General features: G+C 38.1%; 1 protein-coding gene across 1 annotated transcript in view; it reads left to right on the forward strand.

The window, feature by feature from the left end:
• The window catches only part of CDK6 (cyclin dependent kinase 6), a 131,153-nt gene that overhangs the window by 19,239 nt on the left and 90,805 nt on the right, over positions 1–21,109 (forward strand). Inside the window, exon 2 of the mRNA XM_008933305.2 lies at positions 9,712–9,847. Within this exon, the coding sequence (XP_008931553.1) occupies positions 9,712–9,847 (136 nt within the window). The remainder of the gene's footprint in view (positions 1–9,711; positions 9,848–21,109) is intronic.

The raw sequence follows: 21,109 nt of genomic DNA on the forward strand, positions 1-21,109 counted from the left end.
CACAGCACATGGGAATATTATTGGGAATACATCTGGCATCAAAGCCTGATCAAAGTAATTTCCCATACCATGTGTACAAAAAGCACTGTGAACCACATTTCTATTTCTGTGTCTTATAGCCTCATGCATGACAAATGCGTGGAAATCAACACACAAAATGTAAGACACCTTTTGGATTTTCACTTGGCTTATTGCTAAATCTGGCAACTGTGTTCGCCGCTTAACCACTTGTGCTGGAATTTTCAGGAAATTTTAAGCAGTTCTAGTGAATCTATAAACAGATTATTTCAACAGATGTAGACATTTTTTGAAGTTGTTTTCATGCAGTTCAAATATCTGGTGCTAAATTGCTGTTTCCATTTGTAAGATAACAAGAACTGTTCATATCCATTGCTGTTTTCTGGTGCACCAAGACTGGAAAAGCAGCGGTTCACAGTTTTGTTCATCTCAGAATTGAAGGAAAAACAAATATTGTGATGAACTCCTTGGAATAAATCACAAACATAGTTTTCAGAGATGTATGCCCATCTTCAAGAATTAACTTGAATACTAAAGACAACTAAAAATTAAGAAGGAGAGACTGTGGCACAGATAAGGACACTGAGGTGCAAAGGGGGAGCTTGCATGCAGGGCCCCGAGTTGTAGAGTTCTCACTACTTGGGAAAAAACCAGATATGGGTTAAATGGCATATAGGGATTTACACTGCTCTGTCCAGGTAATGACTTGTTGAGTATAAGGAAGAGAAAATGACCTTTTTTGACCTTTTATTCCTGTACAGAGACAATGAATTATCTTTTTCTTCTCTGCTTTCATTTCTGAAAGATATCAGACAGGTAAGGCAGATGAAGCTTTAGGTGATGTATATTCTTCCTTAGAAGTTGCTTGTTTTTTTGCATACTGGAAGTTAAGCGCAGCATAATTTCTTTGAGAGTTCAGGGCTAGTGGATCATGCAAGATCAAGATCTAGGACAGGTTTACTCTGCACACTACTACCCTAACTCCAGAATTGCATTTTTGTACTGAGAGATCTAACAAAATCTCGTAAAATGCTACTCAAAGTTTGTGTTATGTCAGTTGACCATTCTGTCATAGCAGTGAACAGACTGTTAAAAGTTTGCACCTGATTTCCCAGTTGTGCTTGTTTCATTCTCAAAGGATTTCCTTTGGTATAGTGCCATTTAGAGAGACAAGAATAGTGTATTTAAGAAATAACACATAATAATAAACTCAAATACAAACAAATGGGCATGACAGTGAACCATACAATGTTTTACTGTGGTTTACTCCTGTGTCTGCTAATTTCTTTAATACATGGGTATATAGCATGTTACATTAAAGAGTCCACAGATTTCCTTAATAATTCCTTGAATACATTAGAACAATACAGTTCAAAGGAATAAAAAGAATTAATTTTATTTTCAAATTAACATCTCTCTTTATTAACTATGTATTTACTTTATGCCTATCATTATTGTCAACTTTAGCCAATTTAGCATTTTATTTTTCTTAAGACTTTTTTTTCCCTTTTGTTTTCTACTCTTTTGCTTTTGCGGTGGAGTTCACAGTATTGTTGAACTGTGGAACTTTTCCTCTCTGAAAATCAGCTCTTGATCCTTCTGTTAGAAATATAGACTGTGTGGTCCCAACTCTACCTATGAAACATAGAAATGTGTCTTCTTACAAGGCTTTAGTGTGTCAGTGTCTCAAAAATCACTATAACAATACTTAACGCCTGTAATAGAACCACAGCAAAATATTTTGCACCTATTGCTCTCTCTCCCCTCCTCCTCACCATCACAGCTTTGGACTCTTCTCAGGTGCTGCCAGTACTGTTCCTTCTTCCTGGGAAGTGGTAGCAGCAGCATCAGAGCTCTGATATATTTACAGCATTTAGTAAGGCCCCTTACCTTACTTGTTCAGTGTCTCTGACAACTAGATTTGCCTGTTAGGAGTACTGTCAGTCAGGCTGGGATTGCTTCTATTCCTGAGGGCTGAGTCTACACTGAATGGTTAACTTAGACTCAAACAGCACGTGGTTTTTGAGTACAGCCACCATCCTTCAGTAGAATTGTGGTTGTAGAGTAACCTGAAGGTCTTTCAGGAACAGTAGTCCCTGGATTGATGGTAAGCATCAAAACATAGGACCTCTTCTATCATCTTCTATGGTAGCTGCTTCTTGGTTTTTACGTTCCTCCGTGCATCTATAAAAAGCAAGAGCTTGTACTCAAATTTGCATTGGAATTACTTAAAAAAAGCTGAAGTAAACACCTTGGGAATGGCTGTGATATTGGAAGCATTTTAAAAAATATATGAGGTGGTACAGAGTACGAAACAGTACATTTTATTTTTTGCAGTGTATACTTATATGGAGTGAAGGGCTACTATTTCCTTTATTATTTTTGATATGTTGGCATCACCATTAAGTCTCAAGTGTAGATAGAGTAGATTATTAAGATACTATGCAATGAATGATAATTTATGTTGTTGTAAAATATTCCAAAGAAGAGTTGTTGTTTTTACTTAAATCTAGAAAGAGACTATCAACTTAGATTTAGATCTTGTAGGTTTGGCACAGACCTGAATTCCAAATGTAAACCGAAATGTGGAGTCTAGTGATCAGTTTGTCTGTGAGCTACACACGAATAAAGACTGGACTTTGTTGTCTTAACTTGCACGAGGTACAATTGGGAGTCCAGAATAACCTACGTGCTCCTTTCATTTGAATTAAACAAAATCAATATGCACACATAAGTTTTACTTACGTGTTGAGCATTTTAGGGAATCTAAAAAGAAATGCAACTTTTCCTGAGGAAGGTATTAAAAAGAAAATCTAAAAAACTTAATAAAAGATGCACATGCACTTCCAATGAATGGGAGCATCTTTAATTTGTCCTCTGAACTGGAAGCTTATGGAAGCTTATTGGAAGCTCTGAGTGCTCAGTATAGCGGCAGTGTACATGACTTTGAAAGGAAGTGTACATTTGCTTGCTGAAGGATCACATGAGAGCTCTATGAATAGGTCAGACAGCTATTGCTGATCCTAAACAATCTGTCAGCGACTGTCTTCATAACAGGCCATGTTATTTTGCTGATTTGGGGGTGACTTGGCCTGTCCCTTGCACAGAGAATCCAACAGTCTGTTTGGTACAGCAGCACACTGGAGTATGTTTAGGCACCACCCAGCTGGTAATTTTCCCTCAGTAATGTCAATGGCTCAGTGTGTGGCCAGTTTGGATAAAATCAATTGCAGTGAGATTGTTAATGGACTGGTGAGGAGTTAAGCATTTTAAAAACTGGTGAACTGTAGGATGAGTCCTGAAGTTACATGAGACAGGATATTGTTTGAATTACGGAGCCTTACCAAACCCGTTTCTGATCCTTGTCTATTAAAAATAATCTCCCTTTGCAAAAAAGGTGAAGGAGAGATGGCAGTGTGAGGGCTGAAATAAACAGTATCTGCTATAAACAAAGGGAGTTGCAGAGAACGTCTTGTCAAGCCTATTTTTCCTTGAAGTAAAACTCTTTAACAACTGCATCTTTTAGTGACTTGGGTGGCACAGTGAGTAAAACAGACTTGGCTTTTTCATCTTTTGGGCACCAATCTTGGCTTCTGTTGAAAATGAAAATTAGTTTTGGTGGTTTCATCGGAGCAGACATGTGTCTGCATCACAAAACCATTCAGTCTGGCACCAGGGCCCGTCATTGCTCGAGAGGGGCCCAGCGCAGGAGAGCAGGGGTGTTGCAGGTCAGGGCTGCAGTCGGTACTGAGTGTTGAAAGCTTGCCCAGTCAGCCCACACTATCGGACTTCAGCCAGTGCTATTTACTTCGCTTTCAAGAGCATCTATTTCTCTCTGTCACTTTGTCTCTCTTCTTCACACACACTTAAAGAACAAAAACCTCTTTTATACAGCTAAGCATTTTAAATAATTTTTCCAAGTCAGAAAGGGAGAGAGACTGGAAAAAATTACAGCACAAAGCTCAGCTTGCAGATGAACGATTGCCTTGTCATTCTAATGTCCCCCTTCCTTCCCCTAAAACCTCACTGGTGAGTGGGCTGTAAGCAAGAATACTGGCTGGGCTCTGCTGGAGTAGGTCTCTAGGACAGGACTTTCTGCTGCCTTGTTTTCATCATGCAGTTGCTTCTTCACGGTAGCTCTTTCTGCTCTGTGCACAGCAGATAGTGAGTGACTTCAGAGTTGAAAACATCTATCTGCATAACATCTGCCTGTACTAGATAAATTAATTTGTTTTATCTGATGTTAAGTTCTGCCCTTTTCTACTGTTTGCCTGAAAGAGATTTCTTCTGAAGACAAGAGATCTTGCTACTTTTTCCTGGAAAGGTAGCAAAGCAGGAAAAATGTTCACAAACTCCAAGAACCCAGTAGAAAGGTAGAGAATAAGGATTTAAGACGTAAAGTTGCCATGAGCAGTGTAGACACACCCAAGCCAAGCCTATTTTATTTAATTGAGTTTGACTCTAGGCATCTGACTGTTGCTAGATGGAGCTGACGGTGGGCTGGCTGACTGTGCTGCAGGCAGTGCTGTACTGTCACACTGTACATTTTCAGGACTGAGTTTGTTCTGTTGAGCAGAGTCTAAGTGTCTCTACATTATGTTGCAGTCTGCTGTGGAGGAATATCTTAAGCATTGATATGGATCGGGGCAGCTGCAGCTGGCGTGACAAGCACATTGTGAAGCTCCTTAAGACGCTTTTGGAAATGGAACTTAGGTCTTGCATTACTATGTGATTTTACAAATGTTATCCGATAAAAAATGCAACTAAAATATAAAATACTTTTAATTTAGTGACCTGCTTATCTGCATATGTGCTTTTTTTATCTGAAATTATTTCACTAAAGCACCTTTGCGAGAGAAAAATCTATGTCTGAAGTACCAGATTTCAGAGGCATGGAGAAGTAGGTGATTGCTGAATAAATGAGACAAAGGAGCATGTCCTGAACAAAGGGGAAGAGCTCTGTCATACACTTCAGAGTGGGAAGCTCTATTTCCTCTTTTGCTACGTGGGACTTGGTTCTCCTAGCGCACATGTTCCACTCCAGTTGCCCAGCTATTGTCTTCTTCATCTGAAAGACAACCCCTCTGTTACAATACATTGGGTATTTGTGATTCCAGGTAGAGACTGGTTTCTGTTAGCAGCTTTTTTTCCTTCAAAAGCAAGAAAGGAAAAGGTAGCTAATGGTAAAAGTTGGGGTAAAACCATGTTTTTCTTCAAAGAGTACATAGTTTACAAAGTTGGGGTATACAAGGGGTTTACTGCTGAGTGACTTCTAGAGAACACAGGAGTGTTCAACTGCTGCTGAAATTTGGGCTAAAAGGGTCATTCTTCAATGCTTTTAGGTATGAGAGGCTGACATTTTCTGTGCCCTTAAAAATTATGAACTCCCAGGATTAACCTGAAACAGAGGCAGTAAAAGCAGAAGCTATTCGGGTCCCTCTCCCCATATTTGTCAATAAACCTTAGTCATGGCCCGTGATACTCTTGGTATCCCGGTCTTGTGGTGTTTTGCATAAGCACTGTCAATACCTAAGTTCTGTGGTGATTTTTTGTCATTCAGATAAATACCTTCAGAGTTAGGTTGAGACCACCAAAATCTTTTCATCTGTATGTTTGCTCAGACTAGCAATATCTTAAAATTGTAGCATATTGCTATGCTGGTATTTGTCTCTCCACAGTCTTCTTAAACATTTCTCCTCCACATAAATTATTGGCTCCAGTACTCTTCCTCTGTCATGCATAAGCTGGGAAGTAACTCTCCCTAGGGAGACACTGTTCCAAACAAAATTAAAGTAAATTCATGTTATTAGAAATCTTGAGAGGGCAAGGATTGTGTTTTTGTTTAGTGCTGTGAGTGACTGTAAAGGGATGTGTGTTCATGTTGGATTAGTCCTACTGCAGTAAAAATAATAGTAAGCCTTGGGACACATCAGCAGCAAATATCTAATTTTTGGTCTTCCTTTGGACTATAATCCAGTTAATTTTCCAGACATAACCACTCATCTGTTTGGCAATAGCTGAGAGAAATTACGTCCTACATTTTTTTTTTCAGGTCTTACAGTCAGATCTGTCTTTTGGTATTTCTTGCAGGTGGCTTGGGCTGATAGGCCTGATCTCCATCAGTGTTATCTCAGTTTGCTCAGGAAAAAATGTTTATGCCACTTGAAAGTGCGAAGCTTCATAGTAGTTCTCAGAGAGTCTCAAAAGCAAGTCTGGTAACAATTGGGGACTTTCTGGGATTAGTTACTGAATTAGTACCAATCAGTAGACGCAATAGTTTTCAAAAGAATTTTTGTAACTGTCCTTATAAAAACATTAGGCATTCATATCATAAAATGAACTGAGATTGCATTTGTCAGATTACATTTTGTAAGAAGCAATAGAGACTTCAAGATGCATCACCTAGTTTTCTACCTGCAAAAAATGCCAAAGTATTTTTTGTAGGAAGGCAGATATTCTGCTAGATTGTAGTAAGATCCACTAGGCACTAGACACATAAAATAGAATAGAGACAGAGATTTGTAGATGATAAGCTTCTTTTACTTTAGTACAATTAGATTGAAAAACTCTCTGCATTAAAACACAGGTTCTCCTTAAGCGTCTGTTCAACAGAGTTGCAGTTCAGATGGACACATCGGGCGGTGTATGACTCTCAGCCAAACACCTTGTTAAATACTTGCAGGATTTCCCATAGCGGATCTTACTTTAATCAAATAATTCAAACGTTTCTTTTGTAAGGACAATAGAAGGGCAGGGCTTGTGTTTACAAAGTATTCAATATGGAAATCCTGTATTAATTGAGGTATGTTTACTTCACTTAGGACAGTGTCCACAAAGTAACTCTTTAAATAAAAGGTCTTTTGCTGTTGCCAGTTCCAGAGAGGCAATCACATGCAATGCTAACCCGTCAGAAAATCATAAGGAAACGACTTCAAGAGATGTGCACTATAGGCAGCAGAGATGTTCCTAGCTAAAGAAGGCAACTTCATGGGTGATTTTCTCACAGTGGATGTAAAAGAATATAATTTATAAAAAGTAGTTGTATCCCTATGGAAACTACTAAATAAAGAGGCTCTGTCTTTCTCAGTCTATTTCTGGAGCGATTAGCACGAGCAGTGCCAAATATTGTCTTTTTCTAATACCTGGATTCATCTAAACTGTGCTTTAAATTATTATCTTTCTAAGGCAGCAGCTGTATTTTCTGTGAGTAAACATGGTGTGCTTCTACCCAGCCCAGTGCAGGATCTGGAGCTTTTATGATTTACTGGAAAGCATTTAGAGTTTCACATAAAGAGTGTATAAAAAAGAAAGATAATACTATTACTCAGTGATAATATTATTACTCAGTAATACGTAACCAGAATTGTGCGCCTCTGAGTTCCTTACTGTGCTGTGCCAGAAAATGCTGGAATCAAAATAAGCCACATACAGAAGAATTAAACAGAGAATCAATGTTTTCCTCCACAGCGAGTTGGAAATTACATTTGTTTCTATGTTTAATACAGTGAAATCTTTTTTCCTTTTTTTGTTGAATTATAACTCTGCTATAGTTGAAAATATATTTTTGCCAGTGCATTAAATATCTGGCAAAAAGGATGGTTTTGAACATTTTTAGGTAAATGTAGGTCAACGCAAAGAAATCATACAGTTGGAAATATTTTCCAGTGTTTATGTTCAGATGTTCAGACCTGTCTGGCTCCTCTCTGTTTGCATGTGTTGAGGTTATAGGCAGTCCAGCTACATTCCACATTGATTTATATAAATATATTACAGATTATTAACCTGCAGCCAAATACCAGCAAATTTCACTTTTCAGGAAGCTTTGTGACTTTTCAGAAAACTTATTTACTGTTTACAGGACATGTATACCCCATTGGGGGAATCTTAGAGAACAGTATTTGTCTTTACGAGAAATGTGCCAAGACATTTGCTGTCACAGTCAGTTACATTACCCTAATAATTAATTAATGTTTGCTCATATGATTATTACACATTAAGTACAGATTAGTCTTCTGGTAGAGGTAGGATGACAGTCGCTCCATGTTCTTGAACTCCAGTTCCCAAATTATTACTCGCTGAAAAGCTTCCTTAAGCTCAAAAGAATGTGCATGCATCCATTTTGAGAACATGGTGGCTAATAAATTTACCTCTGACCAAAGATAATTTAGGAAATGCTGTTAAAGTGGGAGCACAGCCTAAACATGGTAAATGTCAAGTGAAAACCTGGATTACAGTCTTCACAGGTGGTTATGTCAATTCTAGTTTTCCCTTGCTTTGTGAAATATATTGAGATTTAAGGTAAGAAGTAAAAACTCAGGAGTAAGTGTTGTCCTAGTCTGTTTGTCAGAGGTCTGCTGTGAAAAGCAGGGACCCCCAAGGCATTGTGTGTGATCAATTGTCTTTAGATCCTCCATATAAAGCCTTTAATACTCAGACAAAGAACAAAATTATTACTTGATAATGTTATCAGAGATCCTGCCCTTCACACAAAGTAGGGAAGCAGTTATCCTAAGTAAGAGGATGAAACGTACATATAATACAACAGTGTCATTGCTGTGGTGTTGAAAAAAATAAACCATAGTATCAACACAACTTTGGTCTGTTATCAGTAATAGATTCTTCACTTTAATTGTATAGACCTTTTTCTCAATAACTGCATTCATTCTTTTTAAATCTACTGTCACCTAGTAAAAATAGTGATGGATTTTCTGCCTTGCTTCAGAGAGCAATCTGATTTGTACAGTATGAAATTAAATGAATAAACACATTAGTAAAGTATGTGAGGAGGGAAGAAACGTCCTTCCAGCTGTTAAATGATTTCCTATGGGGGTTTTATAGAAGTGGGACTTGAGGAAAGCTGGTGAAAGTCACTAGTATAAGTATAGGTGTGAAGCATAGAAAGAGGGCAGATGTTTTTGAAAAAGATAAAGCAGTGATTAAATCTGGTATGTAGATGAAGTGAAGAACACGAGAATAATCATAATTAAAAAGAAGAACAATAGAAAATAGTGTTCAGATAGGAATGTGGCATTATGAAGAGCTTTGTGAATTCGCTTGACCTTGTGCAACAAGGTGAAATAATAAAGAAGTTTCAGTAAAAGAATGACAGGAAGTGATGAGAGAAGTAGTGACATCTTGTACACAAAGCTTTTTTCCAAACTGTATCCTGACTTCGAAGGTATTCCTTGCGTCCAGGAATTTACAAAAGTAATCAGCAAAAAAATTCTGTTTCTACCAAAGGATAAAACTATGTAATGGTGAACATGGGAGTTACATGAGAAGAAACTGAAGGTGCACACAAACACTGTATTTTTTCTCAAAAGTGTTTCTCACTTTTTTTGGTTTTTTAATGACTACAAGTGCTGCAGCATAGAATGTGGATAAATATCACAATAACTTTCTGTATTACTTGTTACTGTGTCAAAAAAATTTTTTTTCATGTGATTATTTTACATTGAACAGCTGATGAATTCTTAATTCAGTTTCAGAATTCACACGTGAAAGACCAAGATGGTATTTTTGATATATCAACCATTATCTGATGAATCAAGAGCTCGAAGATTCGACTACTTTTGGAAAGCTCCTTTTCCCATTCTATGTACTGTAAAAAATTTAGATAGACATGCATGAGCTACAAGATATGTATGTCTGTAGTGGTTCATGTATACTTACCTCCTCTTTTCTTCTTCTCAGATTGTTTGATGTGTGCACTGTGTCACGAACAGACAGAGAGACCAAGTTAACATTAGTGTTTGAACATGTGGATCAAGACTTGACTACTTACTTGGATAAAGTTCCAGAGCCTGGAGTGCCTACTGAAACTATAAAGGTATTTAAAGAGAAAGATTTTGGATATTTTCAGAGATTAATCAGAAAGACAAACTGTGTTTTGATCCCATAGGATTTTGTTATATCAAAATTGAGTAGTGCCCAGCTTGGGGCATGAATTGCAGCACAAAGATCTGTATTCACTAACAGATATAATCTCTTTGTGAATAATGGTGCACTTGTGGTTTTTTCTCTTTTAGAGTTATACATTTCCTGATTTTCTCCTGATTTCTGTTCTACAAAATGTAGCATTCCAGCACAGGAAGGTCATGGACCTGTTGGAGTGAGTCCAGAGGAGGGCCCCCAAGTTGGTTAGAGGGATGGAGCATCTCTCCTACAAGGGAAAGCTGAGAGAATTGGGATTGTTTAGCCTGGAAAAGAGAAGGCTTAGGGGTGACCTAATTGCAGCCTTCCAGTACCTGAGGGGAACCTGCAAATAAGATGGAGAGAGACTTTTTTACAGGAGTATGTAGTGACAAGACAAGGGGGAATGGTTTCAAATTGAAAGAGAGTAGGTTTAGAGTAGATATTAGGAAGAAATTCTTTAGTATGAGGGTGGTGAGGCACTGGAACAGGTTGCCCAGAGAAGTTGTGGCTGCCCCGTCCCTGGAAGTGTTCAAGGCCAGGTTGGATGGGGTTCTGAACAACCTGATCTAATTGAAGTTGTCCCTGCCCATGGCAGGGGATTTGCAAATAGATGACCTTTAAGGTCTCTTCCAACCCAGACCATTCTACGATTCTGTGATTCTATGAAATTGTTAAGAACGACCTTTAGTTGCAGCTGTAGGCAGATGAGTCTCTTGTTGTTTAGGCTGAGACTACTTGAATCTTCCCTAAAAGGTGTCTGTTTGAGGGCTGAATATTGTTAGAATGGATAAAATAAATCTTGCCCTCCTATCCCTTTCCCTTTGCCTTTTGTTTCCCAAAGCAACTACTTTTGTTTCATGCCCCTCTTGCCAGAACAGTTTCCATACATTCCAAGAGCAAGAAATGTTCATCATGGACCTGCGGTCTGTAGAGGATGGGCTCAAGGACAGGGGTAGTCCTGACCAGTTGTTATAGAAACTGGAAAGGCTCTCAGTAACTGGGAGGATGATCATGACGTTTTCCTGTCATATTATCTTTTACAGTGCATCTGTAAGGGAGGACTTCTTCCCAGGAGAGGATGTGCTTGCATTATTGGTAGTAAAACACATATAGCAACTTCTCTTCTTTCCTAGGAGTTTCTCAGCAAAGTGGCACATGGAGGATCATAGCTTGAAATGTTTTAACAAAGTTTATGCCTGGGAAGAGAAGCTGAGAGATTGATGTTTCTACATTTTGACTGTGTCTGTTTAACATTTCTTTTGATTTTTATATTTTCATGAGGAAAAATAATTTATGCTTTCAGAGATGGATTATTTTACATTTGTATAAGTACTTTGTGGAAGTATGTTGTGTCATCTTAGTCTGGCAAAGTCCTGAAACCTATTTGAAATTCAGTTGTTTTAATAATTTGTTTAACAGCTTCAAACTTAGGAGTTGTTTGATCTTTCAGTTAAAAATTAGAACTAAAACAGATAGAGATCTATTCACTTGTATCAAAGTCACATATGTATAATGTCAGTTCCAGCAACCATGGTTTCTAATGAACCTTTGTGGATAAAATAAAATTTTTGAAAAATGGTTACAGCTTTGATGCAGTCCCAGCAGAAGACTGGAATGTACATTGGCAGGACTATTTTACAATAATGCTATTAAAGTTGTACTTCCTCCTGGGACTTTGAAGCTATCTAAGTAAACTGTATTTCAACATAACTAACATTGTGAAAATGATGTGCAAGGTGACTGGCATATTATCTAACTAAATATATTGAAATTGAATGACCAGTCCTCTGAAATCTCAATTTGAAATATCTTTTGAGCTGTGTTTCATTTAAATGAAATAGAAGATATGAGCATTGTATTAAATATTTGTGATTTCCAAAAACCCTGTTCTAAAATTGCACTATTAGACTGTAGTATATATGCATGAATATACATTTCATGGAGATTATATACTGATGGAGGAAATTGTTGTGCCTACTTTTGAAAAGCACTATTCTGCATATATGGTTTGCTGGTTCAACCCAGTTGCTATATCTGATAATTTGGCACAATAAAAGAGAAAATTTAACCACACAGAAACAAGGAGTAGCAATTTTGGTCTTTTATATGCAGTGCAGGTTCCACTGCAGTCAGTGAAATTAGTGACTGTAAAATTCAGCTTGTGGTACATACATATCTTTTTAAATGGGTGAGGAAAAATGTAAAATTACTGTTTACTTGTTCTTCGCTATTGATTTCAACATCTGCACAGTAGCTGATGTGTTTTTTCTTGAATCCTCTTTGGCACAGGAAAAAAGAGTTTAAGTTGCACCCTGTTGCTTCATGGTTTACGTCAAAACACTCAGTTTATGGAGGTACTTTTGCTGATAGTCAGGGCTGATCACATGGAGAAGGGTCTCAAGGCTTATTTTTAATACATTTTGATACCTTTCTAATGATGATCTTTATGGATATTCCTCATAGAAACTGAAGCAAACCATAGTTCTCCTGGCTGCAGGGGAATCCTGCCATTCTATAACAGCTGAGCATTTAACCCAGAGCACATACATCGTTAAATGCCTAATCTGACTTCTTATAGTTTGGCTTTTGAGGTTAATATGGATTTGTACTTCGTTTATTTTCCAGAATTGCAGACAATTTGTGTAGAGTATTTCCCCTCACCGCTAGCACAGTACAGAACAACTACCTGTATTGTAAGACCATCTGTTAAAGTTCTGCATGTGTCAGCAACACAGAGGGGCCAAATGAGCCAAGTAAGCTCTGGATAGCTTGATGTTGAAGAATCTAGTATACCTCTTTGGCACCATAGTTTAAAATCAACAATTGTTAGTAGAACTTAAATGACATAAAATTACTGTGAGAGAATTATCAGCCCCAAAAGATCTTTTCTGTGCGAATTAGCTACCATCATTACATAACATTTAGGGAAGCGAGGCTTGGCTTTTGCCAGTTTAGGGCATGCTAGGAATAAAGGAATATAAGTGACACCAGGACCACTTTAAGAATTTCATTTATGTTTTCCAGGTAGTAGTCAAACCGTAGCAGTTCAGAGAAACTAACCATATTGATCATTTAAACACAATTAGTACTTTTGTCTTAATGCTGCTCAGCAATGGCTTTCTAATGCCTAGTGCCCTGCAGTAAGAGTCACCCCAGAGGGTGTTTTAGGAAGATATAGACAGGTGCCCATAACATGATAGATGTAATTTTCCTATGAGACATTGCCTGGTAGTGGGAATACTTACCTAGGATGTAGGGCAGACACACTCACTTCCCCTCCCTGTTGCGAGGGGCATGAATGCTCTAGTCCATTTTTCTGGCTCTGGCTCTGGCTACTGAGTTCTAGGTTATTTTGGACAGTGGTATTTTAAATCTTTTCTGGTGTAGCTCTTCCATTATTTTTTAATGGAGTATACTTTGGGCCAGCAAGTTGGAGAACACTACTCTAAATACTTTTGAAAGTTCACTTTTGAAAGAGAACTATATTCAGCCCTTAATTTGATTAATAAGCCTTTGTAATTACTGGATTGTAGTCATGCTCACCCTTGCTGGCTTCCTCTGTCCGACCTGATTAATATATGTTCCATATGGCATGAATCAGAATCAGCAATGACAACATCTTCCTTCTTTCCTCTCTGCCCATCGTCTCCTCCCTTCTTTTCTTCCTGGGATACTCTTTAACTTTAGGACAGTTTATGTGGAAATGGAAGGTATGAGTTCAGTTTCCTTCGGACACAGCTGTTAGTCATGCACAGGTCCTTTGTAACGTTAATGATGTTAACAGTTGAGCCTCCGACAGACTGGGCTCATTAGAAACTTTTGTTAGTTGACATAAGGGTAATGGAAATGGGAATGACACGTCTCTGCCACAGAAAGATTATTTTTTTTAAATAGTTAACAGACCACTGAAGCATTTTTATGTGTTAGCCTTTGGGACTGAGGCATGTTTAAGCTGCGTGGTCACATTTTATTCTGATGCTTGTGGGACTGGCATGGGTTCTTTGGAGGTCCTTCCAGTCATCTTGTTCTGCCAGTCCAGAGAGTCTGTAAGAATGAGAGGGGGCAGCAGACTGTTACTGAGGTTCTTTAATTTTAGTAATGAGCAAAGTTAACTTCCTAAACTAATGTCATTTTAAGTAAACCTGTGGCTTCTTTCAATGGTTTTCTTACAGTTGATCAGAATTCAGGCTACCCAAGCTACGTGTGCTAACAGGGCTGTGCCTGTTTCAATCTGACAGTCAGCAGAGGAGGGAACAGAACAAAGGTCTTCAGTATAGCAGGTGCATATGTTATCTATCATGGGACGTTAGAAGAACTGGGAATGTGTTTCTACCCAGGTCTGTGATCTGTGAATCATTATTGTATTCCCCCCAGCCTTGAACAGTGCAGCCAAATCATAGTGAGTGTTGGTTTAATGTATATGTTTTCTCTGCTGTGTCCTTATTCCTCACCCAAGTGAATGGCTTCTGTGAATGTTTTTTGGTTTCTTCTTTGCATAGGAAGCCTAGATACCCATCTGATTCAGGTATACAGATTTTGGTATTTAAATGCCTGAAATTGAGAAAGTACAGTGATGACCTAATTTCCTTTTGTGGGCTTATCTGAAAGTAGCCATAAATTGAATTCAAAAATATTAGCCCCATTCATAGAATAAATGTTGCTGTTGTGTCCATGTGCATTTGCTGTAATTTACATTACCTGCTATCAAATCAGGCTGACTGGTCACATCTTTGCAAGACACTTAGGAAATTAATATGAAGATACTGATTCTCAGAAAGCAAACGAGTGTTCGGTGTTGTGAGGTGACTCATCAGCCATCTGCCATGGTTGTACCTACTCAGTTGATCACGTATGAGATGTGGAGCAGATGTCACACAATCATGCAATTCTGAAAATAAAACAAGATATTCCAGGAAAACATCTTTGCCAGTACTGAGAGTCTTCAGAGTGTGGCTGTATTTAACAACATCAAAGCTAAAAGTCACTAAGAAAAGAACCTGCTCAAATTAATAAGAAAGATACTAAGAGAAGAGCTGTTAGTCATGTTTTCCTGTCAGTACTTTTGTGGTAAAAAAAGAAGCAAAACTGAGTGAGGAATTTAGAGTGTACAAATAGTGGATCAGATCCCCCAGATGATACTAAGAGGTGTAAATCCATTAGCCTTAGTGAAATGGTGCCCATTTACAGCTGCAAAGGATTTCACTTTTGTGGATTATTTTGCGAATTTTATTCTGAATCCATATCATAAATTAAAGAGTTGCCACTATAAATAAATTTTTTTAAAAAGGGCTGAATTGATACATCGTTCTGGGATAAATCTTTTTTTTTCCTGTGTTATCCTACTCTGGACTGCTCTATGAAAGAGTAGCAGGAAAGAGAGCAGGTGCCTTGCAGAAATGGTAGCTCTGAAGGAACTAAACATTAAAAAGTGGATATTCTCCAATGAGTGGTGGGTCCTCCTGTTGCAGGTGGTGTAATTACTTTCCCATACCATGCTGTGTGTAGAGACACAGCCACGTCTCCTGTGGCTGGTAGCAGGTAGCAGTGTATAGTCTGACCAAGGGGTTAGGAGGAGTCATGAATAAAGGGACTACTGAGCACAGGATTTTATGCAATATAATGTTGTATCCATACAGTTACTTCTTCAGCCTGGACCTTTTTATTGTTAGTGTAGAGCCACTGATTTTAATTATGATGGTGTTAAATATCTCCAAATCCCTACAATTTCCAAATTCAAATGCAAACCTTTTCAATCTGATGATAATGTGTAGCTGTTTTGTGCAGCACTGCAGCCCAGGACTGCTCAGACCTCCATTGCTTGCAGACTGAGAGCTCATAAAAATGTGAGGCACTCCAATAATTTTAAATCACTCTGTCCTGACTAGAGTGATTTAAAATCATTGGAGCGCTTCACATTTTTTCAGTTGTTCCAGTTTGGAAAGCAGTCAAGCAACATTGGAACATAATGCATGAAAGCAACCTGCCTGAAATAATAATTTTAGTCTTTCAAAACAATGGCACTGAATTAGAAATGTCACTGTGAAACGATGTCTATCAAGGGCTCTCTAAATAGACATCTCAACCTACTTTTCTTTTGTAGCCCAAACTCTTACGACACCAGTGGAGTCCAGTAGGGCCCTAAGGGAAACATCTTTTTTGAAGTCAGAAGGAAGCTATTGTTTTCAACAGATGGAGGACCAGAAATCATCTTTATTCAGAAAGTCAAAGGGAATTAAGAAACTGAAGAAATTCTGAATTGTGGGCAGGGATGGAAATTGAGCCTTTGGTAGAACAGGATTTATGATCAAGATATTGCAAAATATTAGTATTACACACAGTGGAAGTGAAGTGTTGCTATCAGCTCATTTAATTTCTGTTAATTTAGCAGAGCTAGACATTGATGTGATGCATAAAAAAGCTTAGCGATCCTACTGCTCTGGATTCTCTTGAGACACTCCGGTATTATTAATGGGATTGGGTTTTTTGATATTGGAACATCAGTGTGGTACCAATTGCTATGTGAAATGCTTTGATGACCCTGAAAGAAAGGGAGCACGTGGTAGGAATAATGCTCCAGCAGGTGTAGAAGTGGGGCTAAACTGCCAGGGAGCATGTCAGAAACAGTGCTGTACTGTTCCACAGTGAGCCAGTGGCAATTCTTCCACGTGGGGAGTATTTTTGAGATGCTTTCTTTTGTCTTGTGGTGGTGGTGGTGCACAGTTGCAACTTGCTCTGCAAGTACATCCTGCCTCACTGGTCAGCAGAAGTGTCACTCGTTTTCAGTGTCTTTCTCTTCATCAAAGAGATGCCACAATTCAAGCAATTGAAAGAAAGCTGCAGCTCATGGTGCACATAAAGCAGGGCAGAACAATAGACTGAAACGTTTGGATTTACCTGTGTTCTTAATTTTGCTTACAAGCCATGTATGTTGCTTTTGACAAGTAATTTGAAGGTCACGTTGCAGCAGGTGTGAGATAAAGAGGGGACATTCCAAGAACCATTCTTGATTTTTGTGGGGACAGATAAGAATCACTGCTTAATAGTAGTTTCTATATTGGAAGGAAATCAGTCCCCTATGCAGTACACCCATAAAGCTGTACTTCACCCCAAAACAAGCACACAGAGATAGGGAAGAGTAGACAGAATAACACAGATGATGATGTGATGAGGTAGATATTTGGGGAAACTGGCCAACATATTTTTTCTTGTTGAACTCCAGATTCTAAGGGTCAAACTCAGTTGATCTGAGAGAAGCAGCATTGTGGCAGGATACATTTCCCATCTCAGCCAACCCAAGTTATTGCTACTCAGACTGGCTATACTAGAATATTCACAAAGTGTCTATTCACAGCAGTTCTACAGCTGTAGTGTAAAATACTTCAAAACTTGGCCACAGACAACTCATAACTAATAAAAGATAATATAGTAATCAAATAAGTTATTTTCCCATAAAGCTGTTTTCTCTACTCCACCACAAAAGAAATTTAATACCCTTGGACTAGCTGTATGCACTGGTTTTATGCCAATGAATAGGCAGGTTATTGTATCCCACAGTAAAAATTAATTTGAAGCGTGTTACTTTAGTGGCATATTGATTTAATCGAGATATGTTGTGTTCGTTTCTTTCCCTCTGTAGCAGATGTATTTAGCTTATGCCAAAGTCCCATGCAAATGGATAGGGATGGAATTCTTTTGTATTGTATGTTTTCATATGTAGAACATAAAAATTAGCTTTAAGAATTTTTGTGTTATTTATGAATACATAGGCACATAAACACACGTACATATATAAATACATATTGTAAAAGTCCTCAATGCATTTGCTGAAAAAATATTGCTGTTTGACTGAGGGAAAGGGAAATGTGATGATCATCACTCTATCGTCTACGAAGTTTGTTTTCTCAAAATAGGTGTGGCCCAGAAAAGGCCAGAACTGGCAACTCAGATGCTCAGAGAAGAGTCAAAAGTACACAAATGCACAAGGGGATAGCATCAGTTCTCGTCCTGTGTCGTTTGGTGTATATTGTCATTACATGTATACACATGAAGGCACGCTACTCATACATGTGCACAAACACACATATACATGTGTATGTATATATATATCCGTGTATATATATATTTATACACACACACACACATATATATATCTACTGATTCCAGGAGTCAATCCAGTGGCTCATCACCAGATACAGCTGAGCTGCTACAGTCATAGGGAAGGAATAAAATGAGACCCAGCAGAGGTTGTTCCTCCTACTCTGTGTGTCAGATCAGGGACACATGGAAAGCCTCCGTCCCACCCGCCCCTGTGGATACCAGAGCAGACATGATTCCTCCCTGCTTCCTGTCCTCAGGCCATTAGGCACAAAACTGCAGAGAAGCACCAACCACTGGCATCAGCCAGCTATACTCAGCTGCTGAGGCAACTGAAACCAAAGCCTCTGACACTGAGAGCTGCTTTCAGTGATTTCAACTCAGTGTTCTCTGCCTGTGCTATTCCTGTTTGTTCAGCCCTTTTTCTTTCCATCCTTCCCTTCAACCTTCATTTTTTCACCTCGCTTTCACTTTGTATTCACACTGTGTAAAGCACTCTTCTGTTCTTTCCCTCCCTCCAGAACTTTTCTCTCCATCACTTTTCTTTCCATTTTGCTTATCCATTCCTGACTCTACTCCCATAAAAATGTAGCATCATGGAACTGTCACGCTGTTTCTCCACCTGGGGTCTGTCTTGTCCATTTTATCTGTGAGCTTTTAATGGAAGAGGCTGTATGAAAGCCCTTGACTGTGTAGTGCCCACCATAATAGGGCCTCCGTTTTGGCTGACCTTTACACAATACCTTGTTAAACATGAGTCATGATAATCAGATCCTACAACAGCATTAATTTGTCTGAAACAGTGCCTTCTCCTCTGGTCTGCCGTTTCCCTATCACACATTTACACAACTGCTTCCTTTATATATCAGTGCTTTCTAATCAGCGTATGGTTCATGTTACAGGTTTCTCAGGTTTCGAAGTGAAATAAAATCAGCTTCCTTCCATTTTGAGAATATCCTTTTTAAGAAGTCCAAACAAACACAGACATTATTAGTAACTTCACAAGCAGCTGCTAGAAGACAGAAAATTTAGAATGGAAACACGAGTGAAATAACAGAAATACTGTTTGTTGTTTGTTCTCCATGCCATGGCAAAGGAAAATATTTAGAAATTGAAATTATTAATTTATTTGTAGTTTTAATAAAGCAGGCATGAGTTTGTAGGATTTGCCAATGTTGGTATTCCAGAGCACAGCTATGGGTCAAATCCTATTGTGGTGTAACTGTGGGATTCTTAGGGTTTCTCCAGGGGTGAGTGTGGGGCGATGCTGTTAGCAGCAGTTAACAAGCAGCCTTTCATTTGTTTTCGTGCAAAGCCTGAACAGTTTGCCATTAAGAAAAAACAAACTACAAAGGTTTGAGCTCCTGGATGAAATCTGTCCTTCATTTTTGGATTGAAAACCTTATCCTAAGACTCATAAATGTCACTATTTTAGGTTCTTCTTACTTCTCTGTAACCATTACAGCTATACAGAACTGTCACTTATATAAAACATTTAATTCATGCTGGAATATACACCTGCACCTTCTGTTTCAACTTCAGACCTCAAAGGAGAAAAATCAAAGGAGCAGAGGCTCTGCTCCAGCAAAGCACTTAAGCTTCTGTTTAATTTTATGTCAACAGACTGCTCCAGTATTAGAAGAAATGAGGTTGAAAAACTGAATTAGAGGAGCTAACGAAGGAGAATCAGTTGTTACCTTGTGCTACTGACCTGATGAATTCCAAGGTTAGAGCAAACAACAGTTGAAACTGTTGTTTCCGTAGTCTCAGATTAGTCATAAACATGTGTTTTGCTTGTGTTTAAATGCTTTGTCAGAGCGAGGAAGTAGTCTTCTCTCAAAACTTACATGTAAGCAATGTCTGTGCCTTTGGAACCAGACTCCTGACTATTCACAAGAATGTGTCATAGCTGGTCATCATGGTAAATTGACTCAGTAATGGAAAAGGGCTCCAAGGATCACAAGGTTTGGTGGACTGGTTTGTTTATTTTTTTTTTCATTAATATCTTAACTGTTCTGGCCAAAGACTATCCCGTTTGCCTTCTTTGAAAATAATGACAGTTGAGAATACCCATTTGCAAGAAGAAGCTGTATTTTACTATTTTGACCAGCTCATTAGATGTCATCACATTCTATCTATATTAATGTTGAACAGTGTCTTATACCATAAAGGACCCTTTGAAATTAGTGGCTTAATTAATTAATAAATTAGTGGGTAAATTATTAATAAAATTTGCCATTTTAATTACTTTAATTAAAATGGCAAAGACAGTTACTGCTCAACAGTTTTCACTATTGCTAAATATGTGACTTTACAAAAAGCACCATAAAAATTCTAAGTATTCTAAAATGTCCCACTTTTCCGGTCTATGCAATAGGAAGTGTTGTGCCGTAACTTTCAAATGCCAAAAATAATCAAAAAGACATGTTAGCCATCTCTTAAGAGCATTTAATTTCCAAGCCAGTAAATTCAGCTGCTGAATTTCTGTCCTTTGTTTTAGGATCTGATAGTTCTGTTGCATAACTACAATTAGGGAATCTCAAAAGGCTCCAAAATGTTACAACATTCTGTGGATGCAAATGCAGGGTTGTTTTTCATTTAGCTTTACAGCAGGGAAGGGGCACTGGCATGGCAGTGTGTTGCTTTTTTTTAACATCTAGTTTATGATTCATTTTAAAATATTCTTTCATTCAGAATTAACTTCAGATATTCCTGTTCTGACAAGCAGGGTAAATATTTTAGCAAGGACTTTTTAGAGAGAAATTTTGACAGTAACATACCCCTCCCTTAGTGTTACAAAGGAAATACCTGAAATCCAAACCCAAAGTCGTCATTTTAATGGAAATGGTTCCAAAAGAATACATAGAATATTACAAATGTAAAATGCAGTTAATGAAAGAGTATACATATGTCTTTCATGTATTTAAATAAAAATGTCTAAATTGAGACTCGAGAAGGTCAGCAGCGATCTCTGAGCCGTATGCTTGTAATTACAGTAGTATGTTGTGTATAACTGTCATTCAGTGAGAAACAACACAGACTAAAAAGGAAGATACACAGAAAAAGGTTACGTTAAAGGAGG

This window comes from Manacus vitellinus, unplaced genomic scaffold (assembly GCF_001715985.3).
Source record: "Manacus vitellinus isolate BGI_N305 unplaced genomic scaffold, ASM171598v3 scaffold_3_pilon, whole genome shotgun sequence".
NCBI classification, from domain to species: Eukaryota; Metazoa; Chordata; class Aves; order Passeriformes; family Pipridae; genus Manacus; species Manacus vitellinus.